The 26,710-nt window shown below is 37.5% G+C and overlaps 1 protein-coding gene and 1 long non-coding RNA gene across 5 annotated transcripts in view; one reads left to right on the top strand and one right to left on the bottom strand.

Annotated features, from left to right (window-relative positions):
• Window positions 1-12,363, bottom strand: part of LOC134929282 (uncharacterized) — an 85,765-nt gene extending 73,402 nt beyond the window's left edge. Inside the window, exons 1-2 of the long non-coding RNA XR_010178441.1 lie at window positions 12,083-12,363; window positions 775-890 (exon numbers count right to left, since the gene is read on the bottom strand). This is a non-coding gene — a long non-coding RNA (uncharacterized LOC134929282). The remainder of the gene's footprint in view (window positions 1-774; window positions 891-12,082) is intronic.
• A 651-nt stretch (window positions 12,364-13,014) lies between these two features.
• Window positions 13,015-26,710, top strand: part of GATA6 (GATA binding protein 6) — a 38,960-nt gene continuing 25,264 nt past the window's right edge. Inside the window, exons 1-3 of one of the 4 annotated variants that reach the window (XM_063923581.1) lie at window positions 13,015-13,561; window positions 14,197-15,100; window positions 20,687-20,853. In XM_063923581.1, the coding sequence (XP_063779651.1) occupies window positions 14,242-15,100; window positions 20,687-20,853 (1,026 nt within the window). In that variant the 5' untranslated portion in view covers window positions 13,015-13,561; window positions 14,197-14,241. Of the gene's footprint in view, window positions 13,562-13,706; window positions 13,796-14,196; window positions 15,101-20,686; window positions 20,854-26,710 lie in introns of those variants that run through there. The other 3 variants (XM_063923582.1, XM_063923583.1, XM_063923580.1) reach the window with 3 other exon arrangements.

The raw sequence follows: 26,710 nt of genomic DNA on the forward strand, positions 1-26,710 counted from the left end.
TACATAATTGTGTCAATATGTTAAATCACACATTTCTTAGCAATCATACCCAGAACCTTCAGTAACAACCTCCATTATTTAAAGCGCACATTTAAAAATACTGGCATACCCAAGGTTCAAACCCATGACCTTCCATATTGCAGTCAAACACCTTACTCATGGAGCTATTTGTTCCTGTATGAGAAGTATGAGCGTTTTTTGAAATGCGTGCCTTATATAAAGAAGCATGTGACTAAAGGTGCTTAGGGATGTGAGGGGCACATGGGGGCAGCCAAATGATGCTGGGAATTAAAGAGGAAGAAGTTGCAAGTAAGAGTGAGCAAAACAGAAAACTGACAAGCTGCTGAAGAATAACGCCCCCTGTGTGGTGGCACGTCACACCACCCTAGTCACGGCCCTGACAATGATGGCAAACATTCTTTCCTTGGCAACCTGTGGTATACAACAGCCTTGAACACTGAGCTATCAGATTGTCTTGAGTCTATTATCTTGTAAAGAAAGTCCAGTTCAATATTAAACATAAAAACACAGAATTTGAAACAAGATAAGAACCACTTGGCCCATCTACTCTGCCCTGAAAACATGTACACACCACATACTTATACACTAAGGGTTTATTTTGTCAGGAGCCAATTAACCTAACAGTATATTTTGGGATTTTGGGAGGAAACCGGAGTACCCAGAGGAAACCCACGCAAGCAGGGGAGAATATATTGAAACTGAAATGTTGAAAAACTGAAATTATTGCCATTGTCTGTTTTAAGGCGTACCCACCTTAGGGAATTCTAGTGATGTCATCTTGTGATGTTAGTACTTGTGATGTCATCTTGTTATGTTAGTAAGCATAATCTTGCTGGATATCAGGCAAGGTTCTCCTTTGCGAGCCAGCACTGAAAAATCCATGTAAAATGAAATGGTTCACAGCAGTGTTCTGTATGCTAGTACTTATTCAGTTTTACATTGGTTTGTTCACTGCTTATAATGTAAGATATCAATGTGCTCTCATATGACCATTTAGATAAAAATAAAAATATACAACTGAAAAATAAAACACAAAATAGAATGATTAATTATAAACGGATTAATTTTAGTGTGGAAAAAGAACACAAATACAGTATTTAGTGTCTACAGTATATCATCATATTAATTCCTCTCTAGGAATTGCATAAAAGCAATTATGGGAATAACTTCTAGAAAGTCTAATCATGTTTCTGTTTTATCTGTGTTACCCTAACAAAAATCTATCCACCGCAAAACATAAATATTGCAGGTAACAAGAAATAAATCTGGTTAAGAGGGCTATAAGAATTATCTGTTGTCATTAAAGTACTATGAAATTCAGGAAGGTTGTATACAAATGTAGTATTGACAACTAGTTCCTACCCAAGAGAAACATAATAGACCAGTGGTTCCCAAACTTTTTAGAATCACGGCGCCCTATTTATTATTTTATTTATTAACAGTTTCTTATATAGCGCAGCATATTCAGTTGCGCTTTACAATTAGAACAACAGTAATAGAACAAAACTGTGTAAAAACAGACAGACAGAGGTAGGAAGGCCCTGCTCGCAAGCTTACAATCTATAGTCGCAAGCCCTAGAGCATCAGAATTTTTTGTCAGTCACGGCACCTCCAGACCAAAAGCTTTTTATTGAGAAATTTAGAAAGAAATATTAAATGAAGTAAATTGTGTTTATATGTCATCCATAATTTAAATTGTGTGGCGAGGGACAAGATTTGCTTGTTTGTCCACATATTTTATGATTAGCAGCAACAAGCACTGGTTTTGCCTATTACATTGACCATAAATAATTTTAATTGGTCCTGGAGGCACCCAATCAAGTGTCCCGAGGCACCCCCAGGGTGCCTAGGCACACAGTTTGGGAACCACTGTAATAGTCTCTATCTGTAGAATCCCGCCATGGCATATGTTAAGCTGGGTACACAGCAATGCACTTATTGGCCCGACCACCTGATACCAGTTGGTAGGCCCACATGCAGGGTGTATGCAGGCGCGTTAGCAGATAAATGGCTTCAAACACGCCTGCGACAATTGGATCAGGAGGTCACATGCTATGAGCTGCTAAAGAATTGAGATGCCTGACCTCCAGATCCCATTAAAGAGAGTACTCAATTAGCTATTTTGAATAGCTCAGTGTGTAAAGGGTGCACACTGATCAGATAATTACTCCAAGGATAGGATCTTTGATCTGATCTGTACAGTGTGTACCAGGCTTCACTTCATCTAATTGATAAAATAGATATTGCTTTTCAAATAAGACAGTTAAAATCTACTTCATAGGTAACAGATGGAATAAGATGGTGAGCAAAGCTGGAAACATAGCATTACAGATGAAAGGTTTACATGGAAAAACTGGCAGTGATTAGCAGTGTGGCACATTATAAACAGGGGCACAGAGAGGGGATGGGCAGGTATTAAGTATCTGTGCTTCTCTAGAGCCCTGAATTTGCTCTGGAGATGTAACCATGTGAAGCAGGTGTGGTCATTCCCCCTCAGCCACACCCCCAGTATTGGGGCTCACTGGATCTCTCGCCAGCGCTACTTATAAATAAAAGATCAAAAATATAATATAACTGTGAGTGATCATCTACAGGATCTGCAGTTGTACAATTCTCTCTCCCAGGAAAAAAAATCTTAAACACCGCTTTAAAGTGTAATATGTTTAAAGGGACCCATTAGGGTGTAAAACCACTTTTGCACAGCATGAGCCGATTCTATCAAATAATACCCCCTTGATTATCCACTTGCATTGGATAATTAGTATCCAATGCCCCCAAATCAATTGGTTCACTAACTCAGATAATAATTTTACAAGTCTTAATTGCTCTTCCGTAAACTGCAATAGTCTGGCATTCAATTTCACCCATCTGACCAGAAGAAAAGAAGGTGGATCAGTGAAAAACATCTATGTGTTAAGGGATTAGTTGTATCTTTTCACAGTATATATGTCTCCTCTCTAGATAAGTGACTTTAATCAAGGTCTGTATCTTCTGATGATGAGACACTGTACAATTCTTTCTATTCTATGGAACAATATGTCTATTTAGACCAAATAATGTCCCCATAGTTTTGGTACAAGGACACAAACTTTCAAGCGAGTACGTAGTGGACAATCCAAGCAGTTCAAGTAATCATTGTACAATGCATGTCTCATATTTTTTAATGACCCTAGTGGCTCCATTTCCTATATTAGTTTAAGGCATTTGAATTTATGGTAGCACAATGGCATAAAGCCTCTGCCCCATAAACACGGGAAGATGTGTGCTGAGTGATCTAGCACAGACCGCTCAGCACTCATCTCTCCCCACGCTCAGCTCACAGCGCGATGAGTGCTGAGTGAGGGGGGGGGGGGGGCGGGGGTGCTCACTTCACACAGCAGTAAAGTGAGTGATCTACTCAGATTGCTTAGAATTTCTTTGAAGATCTCTCCGCATGTACCCCCCTTAAGAGTTAACATAATCTCCTCACAGATCTGGGCATTGGGTTCCATTCAACCAGGGCACTATCTGTGAGGAGTTTGTATGTCAGCAAAGTATTGTAGGTTTTCCAAGTACCTCTCACAAATTCCCTGTATATTTTCTAGTTATTATTATTCAAATGAACTTATTTTATAAGCTGCCACAAGTGTCTGCAGTGCCAAAAAGGATAAACATAGAAACATAGCACAGATTATCAAACCATAAGTATAATACACAACGGTAGACCATAGCATAAGTGTAGGGCAACTTGTTGAAGATAGCAGGAGCATACAATAGTGTGGTGTGGGAGGGAACGATTCAGCCTTCCATGATCCTGCACACAAGATATGGAAAGAGAGTCAGAGTCACTGAAGAGGAAAAGGAGACAAGGGAGTGAAGCAATGGTGACATGAACTATGCAAGGGAAGAACATGAGTGTGGAGGGACCTGCCTGTAAAAGCTTACACAGGAAGGGAAAGGAATGAATAGTTGGAGGGTGAGCCTGGATGATAAATGGTAGAGGGTAGATGAGAATATAATTGAATCCTGATGGTAAGTACGGGGGGAAGGGGGATAGGGAAGCAGGTTATTGTTAGGATGCGGGGGAAGGGACAGTTAGGGTCAGGCTGCGGAAGGGTTGGGTTGGGGTTCGGATTAGTTTTAGGATTAACATATTTACAGGGATCCATCAGTATTCTGACTGTTGGGATGCTGCTGTCGGCTTCCTGACCATCAGAATTTCAACTGCAGAGATATCATACCAAACCCATTTTAAGGGTGAGTTTAAAGTTGGGGAAAGTGGTAGAGAACATGACTATGCAAGGCAGTGCGTTCCAGAGAATGGGGGCACCTCCAACAAATCTTGGAGGTGAGTGTGAGAGAAAGTGACAATGCAGAGTCACCTCCATCATGACATCATTAAAACAGAAGTAGACTAAGGCCAAGAGAAATAGGAATTAGCGCCATGTGCTTGAGATTTTACTTGATTTGCTTGTTTACAAATAAGGACTGAAGGTAGGGGTATAAAAGGTGTGAAAGACCTGTGGCGGGTCCCCTACACAACCTGCGTCTAAATGTGTAGCAACCAAGATGAGTAGTATGATACAGGATGATACAGTAGTTCATTCCATGATAAAATTAAAAAATATCAATCTCACCGTTGTTATCAGTAATATTAGATTACGTGGACCAGCACATATTATGGGCAGCTATGGGAGAAAATTCACTTCCCCTTATTACTAAAAAATTTTTTTAGCAAGATCTATTTAAAATGCCAGCAACCCATAGATCCTCACCAGCAAGCCTCCTACATGATAGGCCAGCACTATAAGCAACACAATGCTGATAGGCAAAGGACAGATAGATCACAAGCATGGGTATGTATAGTATATATAAAAGAGACCACAGTAAAAACCCATGTAATCAGTCAGCTTGCAAACCAGTCTTAATACCCACCACAATCCCACATCCTGAACCCTTTCATGAATTGGCCTGATTCAGACTAGGACACATTGGTTATTCAGCAGCAATTGAACAATGATTTTTTTTTTTTTGTGCCAATGAGCCGGAGCCTCAGTGCACATGTGCAGCAAAGGTGCAGTATTGAGTTAGGAGGCAGAGCAGCTTCACTGACAGAATTTTGGGGGCGTTGATGGGGAACGGCTTTGAAAACTGAGGCATACAGCCTCCATTTTTTGAGGCATACTGAAGCCAACGACTGCATCACCGTATGCAGAGTCACTGGCCTCAGAAGCTGGACATTGAGATGGCACATGCTATGGTCATGATGGTAGTCTGATGCTGCGTCATCGGATACAGGGAGGGGATCTGAGAAGCCAGCAGTGGGTGTCTTTTTATTCATGACTCCTCCTACAGTATTAGCATAAACTCTCAGATCTGCTACAATTGTCCATGCATCAGAGACCAGTGACAGTTGCAGATGTGGGGCTGCAGCACAGTCCAAACTTCAAATGGGGAGCCACACCAACTGCCAGTGAGTAGGGCCAGCGATGTCTGGCAGTGTTTGGAGTGGCAGTTGGTGGGGCTCCCCTATTTAAATTTTTGACTGTGCCTCAGCCCCTCCTCTGCATCTGCCAATTACAGTGACCCAGACTCTGTCCACCTATGAATCAGTCCCAATGTGTGGAATCACTGAAAATAGGAAAAACATTTGTTAGCTATAACTAATTTAAAAAAAGACACAGACATGGAAACTTTGATACATATTTATTTACCGTTACCTACCCCTACATTCAGAACTAATATAACACTTTCTTTAAGAGCATGATCAGTAGGGCATAACAACTTCAAGAGTAGCCCATATGGCTTCTGTGGCTTCTGTGGCTGTGGCTTCTTCTTCATATACTATGAGCTACTTCATATGTACATTGTGATGGAATTACTTTCTCAACAATTATGTATTGGAAGTATTACTCCAAAATCATATACTAATGTGTAATGTGTCATTCTTTTTCCATCAGAAAATATTTATGCTAAAATAGATAGAGATATGTCTCATTTTATTGTTCAGACTGGCGTGACATTTTAAATGACACCATCAACAGTCCACAGCAACATTCCAATTGTAAAGCTCAATGGAATTCGCTGCGCTATATATGAAACTGTCAATAAATAAAATAAACATGCTCAGAGCTGTCGTGTTTCCTCATATGTGCTTACCAGACATCTACTTGTGGGCTCAATTTATCATAATCTGTGGCGGGGATATAGAGGGCTGGCCCATTGCATCCTGGGAGTCTGAAAAGCTTAACTGTTTGGTGCCCATTCTGCTGTCGCTTCCTTATATCCCAAGGTAGATCCTGTGGATCACTGTGGACCCTGATAGAGAAAATTAAAATGTCCATGCAAATATAACATTACGCTATCACTCTGCTTCTGTGTTTAGAGTTGGGACACGTAATGAGTATGCGTAGCTGGCAGCCTGCACATGTGTCAGCGGGAGTAGATAGAAAGGATCCCTCTCTGAATGAGATAGCACCACTCCATAGGCTCCATAGTAGATCATTGAAATAATTCCATAATAATGCAGCTTACCCCATGGGCTGTAATTTATTGACATCTAACAATAAGTTTTATTACATTTTCAATACAACATAAGACATGAATAGTTTGAGATTCTACATTGTCCTTTTGATGGTTACAATGCCACTTACTGTCCTTGTCCTAATTTTTCCACCTATTTCCTTAATTTATATATTTTTAAAACTTTTTTTGCTATAAGATGTATAAAAGCCAGATAAATCTGATGCTAGCAGGCTTCAGTCCATTCTTTCAGTAGAGAATACTGTTCATGACTCAAACAGAATAGACAACTTCTATATCTTATCTCCATAATTATGCTGTTTTATTACATGCTAGATATCCAAGTTTTCTTTTTCTTTTTATGTGTTCTCTTATTATTATACTATTACTTTTTTTCCCTATAGGTTTCTATTATGCTCATATCACTGTAAAACTTCATTATTGTATAAAAAGTAAATTGAAAATTCACAAATGGTATCTCAATTCTCTTTAATTGCATTTTTCCTATAATATTTAAATTTGTTCAGGTTAAAACAAAATGGAAACATAATTATTAGGTATGAGAAGCAAATTAAGATTAATAAACTGTTTCTTTAGTTATTCACCTTTTTTATATAATTTCCTCAAACTTATGTGTTTTATATATTTGTTGTTTTGTTTGTTTGTTGTATTTATAATTTCTCACATTGTAGAGCTTATGTTCTACTAGACTGTAATTCATCTAAAACATAAAACAACCCCTCTGAATTACATTTTTAATGAAATTGTTGGACAAGGAATACTGTTAAAAAATGACATGTTTCTTAAAGCAGCTCTAGGGTGAGGAACTCTTAATAAGGTTTAACTCTTCATTCACAATTTGTTCAGTTTTAAGAAAACCTTTATGGCTAATGTGTTATGACCTAACAATTGCAATTTATCAAATAGTCTTTCAGTCTAGCAATTGTGTATTGTAAAGAAACAATTATTATTATTATTATTATTATTATTATTATTATTATTATTATTATTATTATTATTGTCATGTAACATACAACCTCTTCTGTGCATATTGTACACATATAGATTCATATTTCAGTATTATAGGGAACGGTGGTCCCTATTATGGAGTTTATTAATACATCCACCAATCAGATTCTAGATCATTTTTGTAACACACTTCTGAAAATGAAAGTTGATAAACAATTTTGAACATGAAAAAAACTTTTTCCCCTATTGCACAAAATTCTATTTTACTCAACAGAGATATTTAAAAAGCTCTGGAAACAAAACAAGTCAGGCAAAATTCAGCCTGTCTCTTTGCTGGTACTCAAAGGTTAAATAATGACAAAAAGTATTTGTCAAAATGTGCAATGACTTTAAGTGCAAACACTTTAAGCTATAAAATAATTTAATTAATTTAATACAGAATAGTATGGTGGAAATAAAGACTTTTGATGTATACATAAAGGTAAGCTTAATATCGCTACCTCTGAAACATTTTTTTTCCATTCAGGATGAAAGGGTGTAGGATATATTTTATTGGGTTTCTCTGCTAATATGCATATACTTTATAGCAATGAGGCAATGAAATAGTCTTATCCAGTTATGTTCGTCTGCATGTTATTGTGTATAAAAGATCTCCTTACATTATGAAATTGCTGCAATACTATTTTCCATAGTAAAAGAATGCATTAGCAACATACAGGGATAACTGTCAGTCGTTACTTTATATATGTATGTGCATATTCTTTACAAACAGAGTCGGTGGTATTTGGAAAATACTTTTATAGCAAAACATGGGATTTTATTTTTAAATCCCAGTTTCTAAAATGTCTCTGGTAGCTGTGTACTGTGTTGCTTCAACTTACTTATCAGGACACAGCACAATGCCACAACTTATACAAATTCACTTATCAGATAATCAGTCAATAACTAAGAAATGATTTACTGTTGGGATGGTAACTGAAGAATGACATTGTTTTCCAGAGTCCCGCTGTCTGTAAGGTAGTAACAAACACTATTATATGCAAAACTGTTACATCTGTTACATGGTTCTTAATTATTCAAATGCAATTCTACAATTATATTTACAATTCAAAGAGAAGAGTCACTGTATCAAAGATCGATCGGTCTATCTTTCACTGTATTAAAGATCTGTCTATCCGTCTATATATCTATCTATTAATCATGTGTTTAATCGTTCTCTGTGAAATCAGTCTGCCCTAGAAGGGAGGGGATATTCATTAGATTGAGAATTCAGTATTTGACCTACTGTATATAGTATGTGTGATTTGAAGTGAACTACAAGGCAAGAAGGAGGAGGGGGCGCCCCAGCGTGGAGTCAGTCCTCTTATCAGCCTGGCAGCAGTGTATAAAGAACATTTAAGTTATATAAACACAGGGTGGAGAAGAATGCTTTGCACCCCCTGTCATACTGATAGCTGACAGGGTGACCTCTCTTACTGTAACCATCATTAGACTTGCAAACACGGTGCTAGACTCAGAAGCTCCCTGGAAGCTGCCCTATACAGCAGACAACCTATATATCTCCTCTACTCAGTGTTTTACACGGAACATCTGTAGCTATGGAGCCTACAGTCTCCCTGTTCTGTTTGTCTATTTATTATTCTACCTGTAAGCAGAAAATAGCTGCAGTGTGATAGGCGCCAGAGGACAAGAACATCCTGCAATATAGACAATCTGCATTCGGGGTATTTCACACGTATATTTATAACCGAATAAAGTGGTCATCATGTACTATATGCTGCATAATATCTAAAATACATAAGATATAGTTGATCATTTTTCTAGGTAACAACTGAAGATAGAAACTGTTGCATTCAACATTATGAAACATGCTTTCTAGTTCTGAGTGTGACTTTTTCCTATTCCCAGTGTAACCCAATGGATGATAAATCAATGAGACAGTGAATACAGGGAGGAGAAATGTCTGTATATAAGTGTTAATTCCATTTTGCTTCCCGAATGTTCATTCCACAAACCTGCACACACACACACATGCCTGATTGGTGAATGGAATAGAGAAGTGCCAGTCCTATACATGTGCTAAGCCTGGACAGGCCATAATGTGATCATTTCACCACTACAGGGAGACAGCACCAAAGGCAGAAGCGCCAAAGTGCCAATTACATTAGTGATCGCCCCGCTGGGCTCCCTGCATCTTTTATTCGGTACTGCTTTGGTATGGAAAAGAATAACTCACTAACATGACATTTGTCTGCTCTGCGGAGTATGGTAATTAGGTAAACAGACAAGCTAATCAGCAGTAACTGTATGTGAATGTCTGGAGATTAAACCCAGGTCACCTCTAAATCAGAGGACACTTTATACCAAATGACATTATCAGTGGATGGATTATTGGAGGACAGCAGACAGGGAGACGGCAAATCTACCCCCATAGAACTTCCTCATCCAAAACTGTGGTCAAGAGAGAGGTGCAGACACAAAATCAGTTCCTGCAGGAAATTCATCACAGAACGAGATACGTACAAGGATGAGGAGATCGTAATCAATCTTGTTTTTACTATTTCTGAAATGCGACAGAAATAAAAGCATTAACCCATATCTTCTAATTGGTGTAAAATAGTGCAGGTTGTTATTTTGCTTTTGTTTTTTTGTTTTTTATATAGGTATAAAGTCGTACAATATAGCACATGTCATTGTGTTAAGTTAAAACGTACATTTTATGACCAGTAGGGTAATATGCGATGCGGGTTCACCTACAACAGTCCAAACTATAAAATACAAATAACAGAGGCATTTGTATATTGTATTGGGATTTGGAAATAAAACTTTACCAACAATTATTAACCAATCATAATACTATATTATATTTGTAGCCATAATTTGTGTATATCCTTATATTGTGCCTACTTATATATTAGCGTTTGATATTTAACATTGACTATATGTGGGTACATTTGCCGGGTATTATCTAACGCTAGTTACAAATAAACGATCCGAGTCCAATCTATATGATCGCATTATCCGTCCATTATCTTTCTTTTAAACTCTAGATAAATCACCTATACTGGGGCCACATAAATTAACATCAAAGCAGCGTATTCGTGTGTCTGCGGTTCACAGTTGCTGTGATAAATCTTCTAGAGGCTAATATAAATTAAGGGTTAAAAGAAATCCTGTACTTATCTTTTCTCAAAAGATACAGACAGCGTGTTAGGGACTTCGCGTGACGTCACACGACCTATCACTGTCACACGTATGCTGAAAATAAAAATACTGCTATTCATCAGAAGCTTTTCTGTCCATTTCTGCTCAATTATATTTCTTTGCAATATAAACTAAAACTATTATACTATTACAAGATCCACTTTGGAGTATTTTTTTTTTCATTACCTTCCTAATAACAGTATGGCAATGAACAATAATTGTTTTTCTTATTTTATTATCCCTATGGTATTACTGTTCATATGCGCATTCATATTATTATTATTATTATTATTATTATTATTATTAATATTAATTATTCACCAGCTAATTACCTCTATTTAGACAATGCTTATTACGCTTGTGAAGGGGACTTTAAATAAACATGCATACGCTTATATTTATGTAGGATATAATGAAATTATTGGTTTTGTATTCTTTTATTCGGTTGTCTGACACTCTTTAATATAATAGGAAATAAGAGAAAAACAATACACGCGTGTTTAGATTAGGGATAAAAGAAAACCTTTAAACCTGTAACAGAACAAATAAACGCAACAATGACAACAACCAAAAAGAACATAATAAATTCGTAAGAATTAAGACACAATTTTTTTTGTTAAATTAATTTTCATCTTTGCTTTATTTTCTCTTTACCGCCTGTCTTGTTATTATCAGTCAAAGTTTACAGATTACATTTCTTAAATAAAACGAGGCTATGTCATGCGTCTTGACTCTTGGCCTGCCCTACAACATTGTCATAATGATGCAGTTTATTTATAAACGGTATGCATCCAGTACGTATTTAATAATACTTTAGACGAATAATACTGAATATATATATATATATATATATATATATATGCACATATATATGCACATATATATATATATATATAATTATTATTATTATTATTATGTTCTTTCTTTTTTCTATCACATATAAAACGGTTGTACTTTCAAAACAACGTATAGTTTATAAAAGGATATGCATGTCATTTATAATTGTGCTTATTTACAAATCTCCAATGTTTATTCAAATGTATAATTAGCAAACCTTAATTACGTTAATCCTATGATAATAAATAAATGTGCATTGCGACATGGTTAATCCACTTTACATTGGTTTCAAAATGTAAACAAAGAATTACAAATAGCCCGATCCTGAGTTTTAATTTAATCTGTAGCCACTATGTTAAAGAAGAAACTAAATAAATATACGGTTTAATAAATAAATATTCGGCCTATAATTGCTATACCCATCGGCTGAATGGCAGTCTCTTGAGGCTAGGCTTGGTTAGTCTTGTTTTGTGATTGAATGTTAATTGTAAATAATTAAAAATATTTTTTTCCACTACAAGTTTTTACAAGATAGGTCAGTTTTACTCACCTCTCACCTATACACAACATAGCAAAAACAGCATTTTGATTATGTCGTTAGGAATTATGTTCTGCTGGTTATGACAGCCTGTCAGACATATACTCCGTGTCCGATGGAGAAAACTGTTCTGAGCTAGCCAGTGGTGGTGACAGATCTACTACTGATAACCTCAGCCAAGGGACACAGAAATTTCATTCCCAGTCACTTTCCTGGTAAGTATCATATCAGTTTGTCCAAATCTGAGATAACCAGCAGCTGAATGTGGTTTGCCTATAGGTGTCAGGGGACTAGCAGCCTACAACTGTGACCTGCCTTTGACTTACCTGTAGACAATCAGGGGGTGGAGCCAGTTCGCAGACAATTGCTAAACTTACACCCCAGACCCTGCTCAATTCTATTTCGTTATTCAATGAACTCCCAATAAAATTGCATACAAAGCTTTGGTCACATATCATGTTGATTTATTATTGCAATGGAAATATTCTGACACATACCCAAAACTTAAATGATCTGTAAAAAATGATTGTATTTATTTAAATAAAAAATGTATAGCAAATTATATGTTCAACAATCCAGCTTCATATTTTTGAACAATTAATCCAGATGTGTATGTATATTTGTAATTGTAAATATTTGGGCTGTTTGAATGGATTGTAAGTCTATTATTAAAGCTTTGATCATTAACCATTAATGTGTTTGAGAAGAGACTCGTGTTTTTGCAGCCCCTTGTTGGATAGATACACACACCCCATTGTGGGCTTCCCACCCCGTGGAGTGGACATCAGTCAGCCTGTCTCTACTGCCTGTATGCGGCCAGTGCAATGTTTACACTTTGCTCCATGTAAAGTGCTAGGACTGGCACCCCTGTGGAGATCAGTGTTTATTTAGAGCTGCATGAATCCAATCAGCAGTTACTGCAGTTTTCAGGCAGAGCTGTACGAGGCGCCTCCTCCCTCATATTGTAGTATTACAGTTGCAGGAGACTCCAGCACTATCCACCCAGACTTGCGCTCTGCGTCTGCCTCCCTGGGATCTCTGGGCTGCATCAGAACTAATGGACACAGCACAGCAATAGTGCATCCCTCTCACTCCTGCATTGAATACCAGCAGTGCTTGCTACAGGATGTACACACAGGACTAGGATAAGTGTTCCTTACAGCCCCGGAGAAGGTTGGTCGCACGGATACTGCTTTAATTCAGTGGATTTGTCTCTACGTCGTCCAATAACCTGTGTCACGGCCACTGGCCTCACCTTGGGGAGCTAGGTGCTAAATAGCTGCGGTAAAAAGGTCTGAGTTGCCTGTCCATTGCACACTCGCCACTTCCTTCCTGCCTGTGACTCTCAGGTGAGACCTCACCTCGTTCCGGAGCCATCAGCAGTGTCAGAGCTGGAGTGGGGACACCAGTGGGGGGACTTGCTGGGCACCCGTGAGCTGTGCTGCGCTCTGAGCCTGCGACTATTGATAGTGGAGATTTGCCATCTGTAAGGTGTGTTGCCTAGTTGGAACTTGTAACCGAATGTAAACCTTGGGAGGCCCTAAGTAAATGGTGCTGACTGGCACAGAGCTGCTCCTGTAGGTACATAGGCTTCTCCCGACTCTCCCTCCCCTCCCATATGGCTGAGTCAGTGTATGTGTATGTGTGTGAGTGTGTGTGTGGATGTGATCCTCTGTGCTGCACAGGGGGAGTAGAGCACAGCTACCCAGAACTGCAGGATATATGGTATATATATTGGCTGCCTTGGGGATAAGGAATAGGGGGCACATCATAGATTATAGGTCACCAGTGATAGCGCACAGACTGGATTCGTATTGTGCGCCTCAGTCCTTGCGCTTGTGGGGAGATTATTTCAGTTTAATAGTTTATTAAATGAAGTCACTATGTTGAGAGGAAAGCAGAGCATTGTCTAGGGAAGCTGTTGAGGATATTTGCTGTCTAATCCTATTATTTACATACCTCTTACATAACGCATATCTCTGATCAAGTGCCCTTTGTTTTATGTGGCTTTATTAATTCAATTAAGCTGTTCCAGGAGTGATTTAATTGTTTCTTGTGTTAGTTGTACCTACCCTAACCTTGTGCTTTTATGTTGTCTTCTCCATAATCCCTGCGGGCTGTTAAAGGACGCGAGGTGTCCGGTGCCAGTTCCTCTGCAACTGCCCAGCTGGATGGACCTACCTGAGGATCCCTGGTCCGATGTCAGGAGACTGACTATAGGGAGCTCTTCTTACCACACCAAGCTCAGAGGGACTACTGACAGCTCGTCCTCGTCTCCTTCCTCCAGCTCACCGGGAGAGTTGGGCTCCAGCAAACCCCAGCACCCTGAGACAGAGAGGGGCCAGGCTCTGCAGGAGGGCAGGACCTCCGCCCATCACTTTGGTGTTACCCATCTCCCCACCCTGCCCAACCCGGAGGATATCATACTTTTTAGGGATTTAGATCACATCAACAAACTCATCTTACCCAGCAGAGACTCCAGGTTCAGCGCCTTGTCCGAGCCTCAGGGGGATATGTACCAAACACTGACCATCACTGCTGCGCAGGGGCCGGTCAGCTACGATGGCTCTGCAGGGAGCTACATGCACTCCGCTGCCAGCTCACCAGTCTACGTGCCCACCACCAGGGTTGGCTCTATGCTCACAAGCATCTCCTACCTGCAAGGCGGTGGGCCTTCCCAGGGCTCCCACTCTGTGAGCAATCATTCGGTGTGGCCCCAGTCGGCTTCAGAGAACTCCTCATATAGCAGCAACAGTCCGCACACATCCAGCCGGTACCATTATACCCCCAGCCCGCCCATGGCCAATGGAAGCAGCAGGGATGGTGGCTACAACAATGGCATCAACGTAAATGGCAGAGATCAATATACACCCCTGACCAGGTCTCTTAACGGATCCTATGCCAGTCCCTACACATCCTACATGGCACCACCTCTGGCTTCAGCCTGGTCTGCAGGGCCCTTTGACAACTCCATGCTCCACAGCCTTCAGAGCAGACCTTCTCAAATCCCAATAAGAGGGCATCCTGGAGGTAAGGACACCAGCTGTGACAAATCAGTTTATTGGAATTGCAAAGTTTGTATTATGAATTATAATATATATATATATATATATATATATATATATATATATATATATATATATATATATATATATAAATAAAACTTTTACTTTTATTTAGATTAATAAGTCGGTCTTCTCCCTTCTTCTGAAGATCTAAAGTGACTTTTGTTCCACATAGCATTCATTATACAAAGCAAGTGCTTGGTGTGACTCTGGCTGCTGGACAGGGTTCCTATGCTTAGAGTCAATGGCTGTTACTGTGTTTTCTATATTACTGATTAACCACAGCTACCTTACGTAACGTGTACCTACCTGCTTAGCAAAATGTCACTGCATTATGTCCTAACACAAGTTATGTTACTGTAAATACAGTCTGTATTTACAGAGAGAAGGTTAACGGTGATTATATCGATGATCTATATTTTTATTAATTTATCAGAAGAAATCATGTTGAGAAATGTCACTCATATTTCTATAATCTAACTGTATTACTATGAGGCATCGGGTAGTCTACAGATAATTGCAGGATCAATAGCATATAGCACTTCTAATAAAATTGTATCAGCAGGTGATTTTACAGTCAGTGGTCTTTCTACATGTACTGCGATTGCTGGATGTGTAATACATGTGTAATACAGTAGATTGGAAACAGTGGTACATGGTACTCAAATTGGGCCTATGCTAAGTGTGAGCTGTTATATCTGTTATAGAGCTACAATAAGCCAATGACTTCTAACCTAGCTTTAGATAACTGGATCATTTGTATGCCAGTCCAGTCCAGGCTGGCAGGAGGTTGCAGAACTACAAATACCAGTGTGGCTTGTTAGACTTCGTTCAGCTGTTTGATGTATATGATATTTTTACCTGCTGGGAAAGAAATCCACCTGAAGCAATATTGGAAAGCTTGTAATAAACCTCAGTGACAGGGCCGTGTCCATCTGTTATCATGTCACCGCCTTATCAGATTGGTGAGACCACTATACTATAGAATAACAGAAGGATTGCAGAGTCTTATCACAGCCTGGTGATACCACCCACCTCCAACATGTGATGTGTTACATGGCTGAGTGCACCCCCAGTTCCTGCTGTCACAGTGACGGCCTAGTTACAATCATAAGCGGTAACTCTGCATGCACCACAGACTGCAAACTGAAAGTGTAACAATGCTCTATGTATGTACTGTATGTATGTATGTATGTATGTATGTATGTATGTATGTGTGTGTGAGTATATATATATATATATATATATATATAAAAGCAAAATCAATAGGAAAAAGAAAAGGCCTGCACTCCTATCAGTAGACGTGATGTCGATTTATTGAATATGCATGAAGCAGACCATTACAGTCTGTACCCGATGGCCCCTTCATGCACCTCCTGGTGACTTTCGTCAGAGTCCTGTACGTAAACATATAGCAACTAATTTGTACTATTATACATTTAGATTGATTACATAACAGCCATAGGCAGCTTCTTTCAGTGCTTTAACACAAGGCAAGAGCCCAGGTAATGAACCTCTTGTAGGGTATACCTTTACATCATCCCTGGTCTTAACTTGCACAACATTTTTATCTAAGATAAAAGCTAAAGTAATATCTCCCTAAACACAGAAGTAGATTGTCAAAATGAAGTTCTAAAATAACACAGGTGTATTAAATATGAACTTGTCCGTACCTTGCCATACCAGAGGAGTGTGGGGTATGGTGAGGTTGGCCTGGCGCTCGCCACATTCTGCCTTTACCATAAATCTCAGAACAACATACAGAGATCGCGTAATGCTCTGATAAAACCCATTCTCACGTTTAGCTAACACGGCTCATTCAATAGTAATGGTTTGAAATAGTCAATGTCCAAAAGTATTTCTAAACTGTTTATTCTAATCATACAATCCACACATTAATAATAATAATAATAATAATAATAATAATAATAATAATAATAATAATAATAATAATAAATAAATAAATAAAAATACTGAAGCAAATTCCATGAAAACAAATATATGTGAAGGTAGTTTTCTATAATAGTATAGGCTGTAATATAGCACATTTACATAGTATTTATTTAATGTGTGTGTCTACATATTCGGAGAATTTAATAAACACACACACACACACACACACACACACACACACACACACACACACACACACACACACACACACACACACACACACACACACACACACATAGTCTAGATAGATAGATAGATAGATAGATAGATGCGCACGCGTGTGTGTAATCTTCCAAGAATATGATGAAAGCTATGGTTGCATGTTTTATTTCAAGCTACAAGTCTTTAGCAGATAGGAGAGTATACAGTCATTTATTTGATGGAATCTTTACATTATTAGCTCTGCTTGACAGTCCTGCGAATCTTTATGTCTTGTTCTTGCCCAAATGCCTAAAGCCAGGCAAAAGATACCCGGTGCCAGGTGCCAGCTGTCACATTGCTGAGTAATTCATTATGCAGAACTCCAATTTCTTACTAGTTTGTATATTTTGGACTTTTTTTCAAATGTAATAATCCATAGTTACGAATTCATTGATTCATAATTACAAATACAGTGATCTGTAATCTCAAATACAGTAAAACATAGCTACAAATATATTGATTCACAAATACAAACACATAGGTAAACCATAGGTACAATTACATTGTTCCATCATTACAAATAAATGGATCCGTAAATACAAATACATTGTTTCAGAACTTGAAATATACTAAAGCATAGGTACAAATACACTGATCCATATTTACAGATACACTGACCTATAGATACAATTACACTGATGCATAATTAAACACCAATACAATTACATCGATCCATATTAACAAATATAAAAATTAATACTTACAACTATACTGATCTATCATTGAAACGTTCTGCTTTATAAGGTATGTATAACTACACCAATGGGATAAATAAATAGCACATGAGAGATACACATTAATACAGGGGGGGATTGGAAGTATAAGGTTTGAGGCCATAAAAGAATGGCTGCACTTGTGTTCTAGTGATGTATTTCTCAGGTGTTAGAATTGCATATTTAACACCATTATTTTTTAAAATCTTATTTTGAGTGTTTTATAAGCCACACTGATTATCTTTATGTAAATAGCTTGTTATTATAAATATAAAATAATCATATATATATCGCTTTTATAGTGGCTGTTATTAAAATACAATAGCGCTTGTAGTCTTGTCATTTCCCACAAAATCCCCCCCCCCTCCACACACACACACACACACACACACACACACACACACACACACACACACACACACACACACACACACACACACACACACACACACACACACATATTTTTGGCAGGTGCCCTTTTTAAGAAATAGAGCGCCTCCTGATGTCTGCCTTTAAATACCCCATATGTAAGAGCAGATGTGACACAGGGAAGGTGCACAATAAAGGGATGTATCAGGAATTATTGCCCTGTCATGCTTCCCTTAGAACTTGTAAATAGTTTCGCTAAGCACATTGCAAAGTATAATGCCACTTAAAGAGATTTATTCATTTGTAACATTGTGACAGTCTGTTTATCATAAAATTCCTCGGGGTTTTTTTTCCAGTCATTCAAGATCAAGGGAACAGACAAATGAAAACAAAATATTTTAGTTTTGTGTAAATTAAACGCTCCCTGTTAGACAATATCACACAGATATTAAATTCAGATAAATGTTACAAAACAGCCTGCATCCCTCAAACACTATTTAATAGGTTTACAGGATACTTATGTCACCAATCATTTAAACAAATGCTTAAACAGTTTATAAATATTCGGTATTATTAAATTATTATTTTATAGTTCCTTTCAACAGTAAAGTGTGTTAATGCCACACTGCATAATTATGGTATAACTATATGTGAAGGCTGCGGGTCTGGTTTCCTTAAGGCTTGCTCACGTGACTAAATGTATTTGTATGTAGGTATATATATATATATATATATATATATATATATATATATATACATACTGTATGTATGTATAGCTTATAATCGGGTGAACATGGTGCAGTTACAATTTTTGGTTAATGTTTCAATGAGCGGTGAATATACCTTTTTTTGTTTTATGGCTCGAAAGGTCAACTTCTGCTATATCTGTAGAGTTTAAAACTTAACTGATGTTATTTATACCTATTAGTCATTGCACTAAATTGTGCAATATAATAGGACTCATCCAGAGCCTGACTGATTGCTGTTTAACTATAACGTCCTTGAAGTGTCAGGGATTTTATAGATTGCAACAGCTCAGGTTAAATAATAAAAAAAAAACCTTTAGCAGGTTTAACCATTTTGGAATTTTGAACATGCAGGTTTTATTATTTTAATATAATTGTGAACTAAGATTAAAATAAAGATGTTTCATTTGAATTTAATTTCACATAATGTGATATGCTGCATTAATGGCAATTGTATTTTACTTCGCAACACCACCATTTAAAAAAATATGTTACCATACATAAAAGAAATAATAAAATAAATTACAAACGTGATTATTTAAGAATTGTAGAAGATAATACTGGAAATTTTATTCAAAATAATTCTTTAAAATACAATGATTTCGCCAGTTTAAAAAAAAAAGTCAAATAATATTTAGGTGTATGAAATATTTCCGTGTTAAGAAAAACATAATAGTTCAAGACTTTCAGCAAATCTTGGATATTTAAGGTTTGGCTGAATAGAAGTTTCTGTTTTAGTTGGAAAATATTCATACACCAGTCCAGGAAATCGTTTACATAGATTTTTAGCTGGATTAACCGTAAGAATGATGGTTGCATAATAAAATTAATAGAAAATATACTCACATACTTTACCTATTACACTTTATTTTTCCAGGTTCATGATTTTTAGGTGATACTACTATTATTATTATTATTATTACTATTATTACTATTAAGCACTTTTTTTTCCTTTAGGTTCATGTTTTAGTTTGTATTATTATTTTCTTAGCATAAGAGTATATTTTCTGTGTAACATCTGTCATATGAATATTTTCTTGCGTATATAACTCTTTTGCTATATTGATTGCACGTCTTTTTATTTTATTTTATCCTAAAGATACTTCTTTAAAAAATGTAGGTAAAAGGGAAAGAAATAAACTTTCTCGATATACACAGAAAACAAGGGATTGTAAAAGTACAATGTTGTCACATTTTTGTATCCGATGGAAAACCAATAGTCTGTATTAGTGTAATGCTGTATATTCCTGTGCAGTTAGACCTATTACATGATAGACATAATGATGTCCGCGTGTAAAACAAGGTAAAATAAATGACACTGTATTTAACCACAGCAAGACTTGATGCCTTATACATGCACTTTGCAATTCACGGGGCATGCTGGTACTTGCAGTTCCACAATTGATGATCTACTGCCTCTGCCTTATTTATTGTGTGTTTGTAATAGTAAATGCGGCTGTTATTTATTACATTGCTGGATTATCTGATGCAGAACAAAGAATAAATGTATGTGTAAGGAAATAAGTGATATCACTGCTGAGTAATGACGTCTGTCTCTCCCCTCCCCAGATGTCCTGGACGAGCTGCCTGAGAGCCGGGAGTGTGTGAACTGTGGCTCGGTGCAGACCCCCCTGTGGAGACGCGACGGCACCGGACACTACCTGTGCAATGCATGCGGCTTGTATAGCAAGATGAATGGCCTGAGTCGGCCCCTCATCAAACCGCAGAAAAGAGTGGTGAGTGACCGGTGGGGAAGAGGGAAGGGGGGTGCCCTCAGCAGAAACTGTGTCAGACCTTAGATCTCCCCCCCCCCCCCCCCCCCAAACAGCTCGCACATATAGCTGTGCTGTGTCAGGTGTCATGTATGTGGCAGTGGCACCAAACCACCCACTTAGGCTAGTGTACACTGTTACTTATAGATTTATAAACACAGTCATCACTATAAACTACAGTGTAGAGTCCAGCTATTATTCACAATGACTGTTAGCTATAATTCACCATTATTCTCTGTCATGTCTTGTGTAATGGGAATATTGTATCCTGTTGAGTGTAATAAAACCAGGTCATTGTGCTCCACTGTACATGAACAGTCACCTCTACCTTATAATTCCTTCTTATGGTTTGTATCATTATGTGGCAGGGTTTTGGAGTTCATATTGTTGCACATTTATTATGTTACGGATTTAGAATTCTCCTGAAATTGGTTGTAATAATTTAGTTGGTGAATAGATCTTGTAGATCTTGGGGCTCTGTGCAGCTGGTATATACAATAACACACAATGTAAAGTTATTTAATATGATGATTAAAGTGTAAACAACATTCACTACCCCCTTTAGGACAAAATCATGTAGTTGAGGATTTTCATTGTATGTCTTGTTGTTTTATTTATTCTCATTGTCTATACCAGTGATTCCCAAACTTTTTTGAATTCCGGCACCCTAGAGCAGACATTCCCAACCACGGTCCTCGAGGTACACTAACAGTGCAGGTTTTAATGATATCCAGGCTTCAGCACAGGTGATTTAATTAGTAGCTCAGTTGTTTTTATTTAACCATCTGTGCTGCAGCCTGGATATCACTAAAACCTACACTGTTAGTGTGCCTTGAGGACCGTGGTTGGGAATGCCTGCCCTAGAGTATCAGAATTTTTTTCACTTTACCCCCAGGCCAAAAGTTTCTTATTGAAAATTCAGAAACTGATACTGAATTAAGTACATTTTGTTTATATGTCATCCTTAGTTCAGTTATGTGGTGAGAGGCAGGATTCACTTCTGTTTTTCCATATTGGGTGGGATTTAATAAAGTCCAAGTTTGGTGGCCGTGCAGGATGCTGTCCGTACTAAGACTTTTTTTTAAAGGGGCAATCACTTCAGCCTGCATCCCGCACGACCTCCAATTTCCAACTTCATTACATACAGCCCATTTTATGATTTGCAGTAACAAGCACTGGTTTTGTCTATTACATTGACAATAAATAATTTCAATTGGTCCCAGACCACCAACCCAGGACACCCCTGCAAGTACCCTGAGGCACCCCAGGGTGCAACAGCACCCAGTTTAGGAACCACTGGTCAATACAATACCTGCCCAAAGTACTCAAATGAATAGTCTTTTTTTTTATTTGAGTAGTAAGATCTTATGTTATCATCTCTAGTTCCAGTGAAAAGTTTGTATTACTATAATTTCAGCATAGTTATTTATTCAATAACAGTTATTTATACTGTACCAGCAAATTCCATTGCGCTGTACAATTGCACTTTATTATTACATAGCAGTACATATTGGCACACTATAAAATTGTGTTTTCTTAGATGTTTGTATACATGTTTAAAGGAACCACAAATTATATTTATGTGCAATAGTTGGAGCAACATTTATTGTTGCTAGTGAAAATGTTTTCATTGGAATCAAGAGATGCCCTCATTATATTTCCCAGCATAGATAGTAGTAGGAGACTATCAGAAAGTGATGTGGAGTTCAGAAAGCGATGTGGAGTCTCTACAGAATGACTTACTTAAACTTGAAACCTGGGCATCTAAATGGGGAATAATATTCAATATTGAAAAATGCAAAGTTGTGCACTTTGGGATTAAAAACAAACTTGCATTCTACACACTTAATGTGGAAAATATAGGGGTAGCAGTAGTGGAAAAAGATTTGGGGGTGCTCATAGATAATTGGCTTAATAACAGTCAACAATGTCAAAATGCAGCCAAGAAGGCAAGTAAGGTGTTCGCATGCATAAAACGGGGTATTGAGATGCATAAAACGGGGTATTGAGACAAGGGACAAGGATGTAATCCTGCCTCTGTATAAATCATTGGTACGTCCGCATCTGGAAAATTGTGTTCAATTTTGGGCACCATATTATAAAAAAGATATCGGGGAACTCGAAAGAGTGCAAAGGCGAGCTACTAAGCTGATAAAAGGGCTAGAGACATTGGAGTATGAGGAAAGGCTTACTAGGTTAAATATGTATTCTCTTGAAAAGAGGAGACTAAGAGGAGACATTATTAATATCTTCAAATATGTAAAGGGTCAATACAAAGAGTTAGCATGGGATTTGTTTATTAATAGAACTCTGTATAGGACGCGTGGGCACTCGCTGAGGCTAGAGGAGAGAAAATTCCGTACACAACATAGGAAAGGGTTCTTCACCGTAAGGGCAATAAGGATTTGGAACTCCCTGCCGGAGAAAATAATAATTGCGGACTCTGTAAATGTATTTTAAAACGGATTGGACAGTTTTCTAGCTGAGAAAAGTATCCAAGGCTATAGCATTTAATATATTGACATTAAGTATATGGGTGTGATACGACATATAGTTGTCAGTAGGTACGAAACCATTATTTCGGCTGGTGCATTATAATGTGCACTGCTTAATACAGAATACAGGTTGAACCCGATGGGCTTTTAGCCTCTTTTCAACCTCATTAACTATGTTACTATGTTACTAATGTCACAGAACTGTGTAACTGTACACAGAATGACAGACATGAAAAGCCTTGTGGGCAGGTGGAAATGGCTGTATATGTCGAGACCACTAGCGGATTTATTTACTCTCTTAGGGGTCTATTTACTAAGCCCTGGGTGGATATAAAGTGGACGGAGATAAAGTATCACCCAATCTGCGTCTAACTGCCATGTCACAGGCTGGGTTTGAAAAATGACAGTTAGGAGCTGATTAGCTGGTACTTTATCTCCGTCCACTTTATCTCCATCCAAGGCTTAGTAAATAGACCCCTTGTCAACGTTATGGGTGAATCTTAAGTTATCATGTTTTTTTGTTTGTTTGTTTTTGGCCAAAGACAAAAAACCACCTATTGTGCTCACCCAATCCTTCTGTCTGTCCATATGCACTAGACAAATAGTAACTGCCGACTTGATATAATAATTGTATATATGAAAATGTTTGTAGGATATCTATAATAAACATGGCTCACAATTGCTGTATGTGTGACAAAATAGTTAATACAAAACTGATTCTAAATAACTACAGACAGTTCAATGACATAAAGAACTCTCTGTACCAGTGCTTCTCAACCTCGGTCCTCAGGACCCCACAGTTCATGTTTTCCATATCACCTAGCAGGTGCACAGGTATACTCATTACTTACTGACATATTTTAAAATACCCACACGTGAAACTGATTATTTAACTTCCAATTCTGTGAGGAGAACTGGAAAACATGAACTGTTTGGGGTCCTGAGGACCGAGTTTGAGAACCTTAGCCCTATACACTTTAGTATACTAGTGTACCACTGTTTCAAAAGATGCATAATTGTCTAACATTTCCCCTGGATCTGTTGTTCAAGATCTCTTATTGTAATATAATAATTATTTAGCGATCACATAAACGAGAGGGTGCATGGTGCACAGTATACACCAAATAAAATGACACGCACTGTACATGCTGTGCTGTCTACACCATAGTCTCTTACAATTCGGCTAGCATTGACTTTTTAAGCTTTTAGAATTTGTTTGCAATTTGTAGAGAAGCTCGTTATCCACTGTGATTCTACATGCCATAAGAATGTGACATAACTGAGTGATTGTTGTCAGAAAAGAGCATACATGAAGTAATACCTATATGAATGGCTAACTTGTCCAATTTAAGTATTTACTTCATAAATATGTTCTAATATGTTCTCGATATTATTATGATTACTTTTATAGCCGTTTGTATTTATATCATGTTTATATGATCTGCGATGTCCATTATCACGAGTGGCTGTATGACTGCTGTTCATATAAGACTGCTGTACCTGGCTTCATACACTGCCATCATAAATAGCTTATTTGTTACGTGGCCCTTGCTTCCAAAAGTTCACTTGTAGTTTGAGAAGAGATTAAGTAGGGAACACTTATTGTTCACATGGCGTTTATTATTTTGTGCTCTGTGACAAGCTGCCCAGTTTGTGCAATGGAGAACACAGTTGTTATTATTATTGAGCAAAGCATATTATATGCCACGTCTGAGAGATAATGCAAAGAGTCAGATAGGAAGGCAATGCAGCGACAAGAGTTTTCAGATGACAAATAGTAGCCCTGTGTCAAAACTTTTCATTTGCTAGAAACATGCATTTATGTATTTACTACTTCTATGTACATTAATAAATACCCCCAAACAGTATATATTAATGTTACTAAAAATACATAAAAAGGTAACTTTTCCTTAGCCATGTTTATATAATGAATAATAATAATAATAATAATAATAATAATAATAATAATGTGGGTTGATGGGATGAATTGAGCCAATGGAGTTTAGTCAATGGAAAGTTGAAATGATGTCTATTAAAAAAAAACAAAGTGAGCCTCTGATGGCACAATGCTGAGATGTTCTACCATAGTAGAGCGTATTCCTAGCTGATCTATTGCTTGCCATTCATATACAATATTGTTATCAGTGTTCAGACTGCCTGTCATTATTTTAACCTTATTGTGTTCATAGACAATTTATATATTTTTTTATGTTCTGGAAACATTTTAAAGGTCTTGCTAGCCCTTGTCTATGCTCTCATTTGTTAGTCTGGTGTTAGCAAAGAGTGTGAGTTTTTTTAAGAATTTTTGGAACCAGTGATGAGGTGTTATAGATGGAACAGTAGCTGAGGAAGAGAATGAGATGTCTATTTAATCTGCACTTGATGGTTACAAGCCACTGAGGGAGTCATACATATGAATGTGGACGATCACTTCAGTGGGAATCATTAATATAAAACATTATTTAAAAACTTAATGTAAAAGACATATATTCTTACATTAAAAAGTGGTATATTGTTATTAAAATGATGATAGTTATGACTATTATTATTATTATTATATTTTATTTGCAATATACAGTTATTTATTAACAGTTATTTATATAGTGTCTAAATATTATGCAGCACTTTGCAAAAAATGTTCAGACATTCACATCAATCCATGCCCCAGCTGAGCTTGCAATCTATATTCCCTATCAAGCAGACACAGACACACTACAATCAATTTAATCAGAAGCCCATTAATAAGCATGTTAATGTCAGTAAATCTTTGTAGTGTGGGAGGAGACATATGCAAAAAATGGTAAAATATACAAAGTACACCCAAATGTTTCAACACAACCCCCCAAACTGAGAGGCAGAACTACAAAACCACTGTGCACATGACATATATACATGCAAAATTCAAGTTGAATGTATGTATATGGTTTTATAAAGCGGTCCATGTTACTCCACATTACTGCTGCATAAATAAATGTATTAAGGACCTCTCCTCATTACCACTGTGTAGCTCTCAGTCTGTGGCTTCTTACTTAACCACATTCCCCTCCATCATGTCATTTCCTCTTTCAGATTCAGCTCAGTACTTATGTGCTGTTGCTAGGACATATCTTTCATATTATTGGCTAAAGCAACTGGGTAAATAGAGACGAGCAGGACATCAAGATCCAATGCAATAATGTGCTCAGAGGCTTGTAAAATGTACCTTGTAACAATTTACAAAATGCAGGTACTTAGAGTGTGCACCTGCATTTTCTGTTTGTTTTTTTTTCTTTTCTGTGTGGCACAATAAGTCTCAGCAAGGTAGCACCTCTTATGCTTAAAATTTG

The sequence above is a fragment of the Pseudophryne corroboree genome, chromosome 5, assembly GCF_028390025.1.
Source record: "Pseudophryne corroboree isolate aPseCor3 chromosome 5, aPseCor3.hap2, whole genome shotgun sequence".
Lineage (NCBI taxonomy): Eukaryota > Metazoa > Chordata > Amphibia > Anura > Myobatrachidae > Pseudophryne > Pseudophryne corroboree.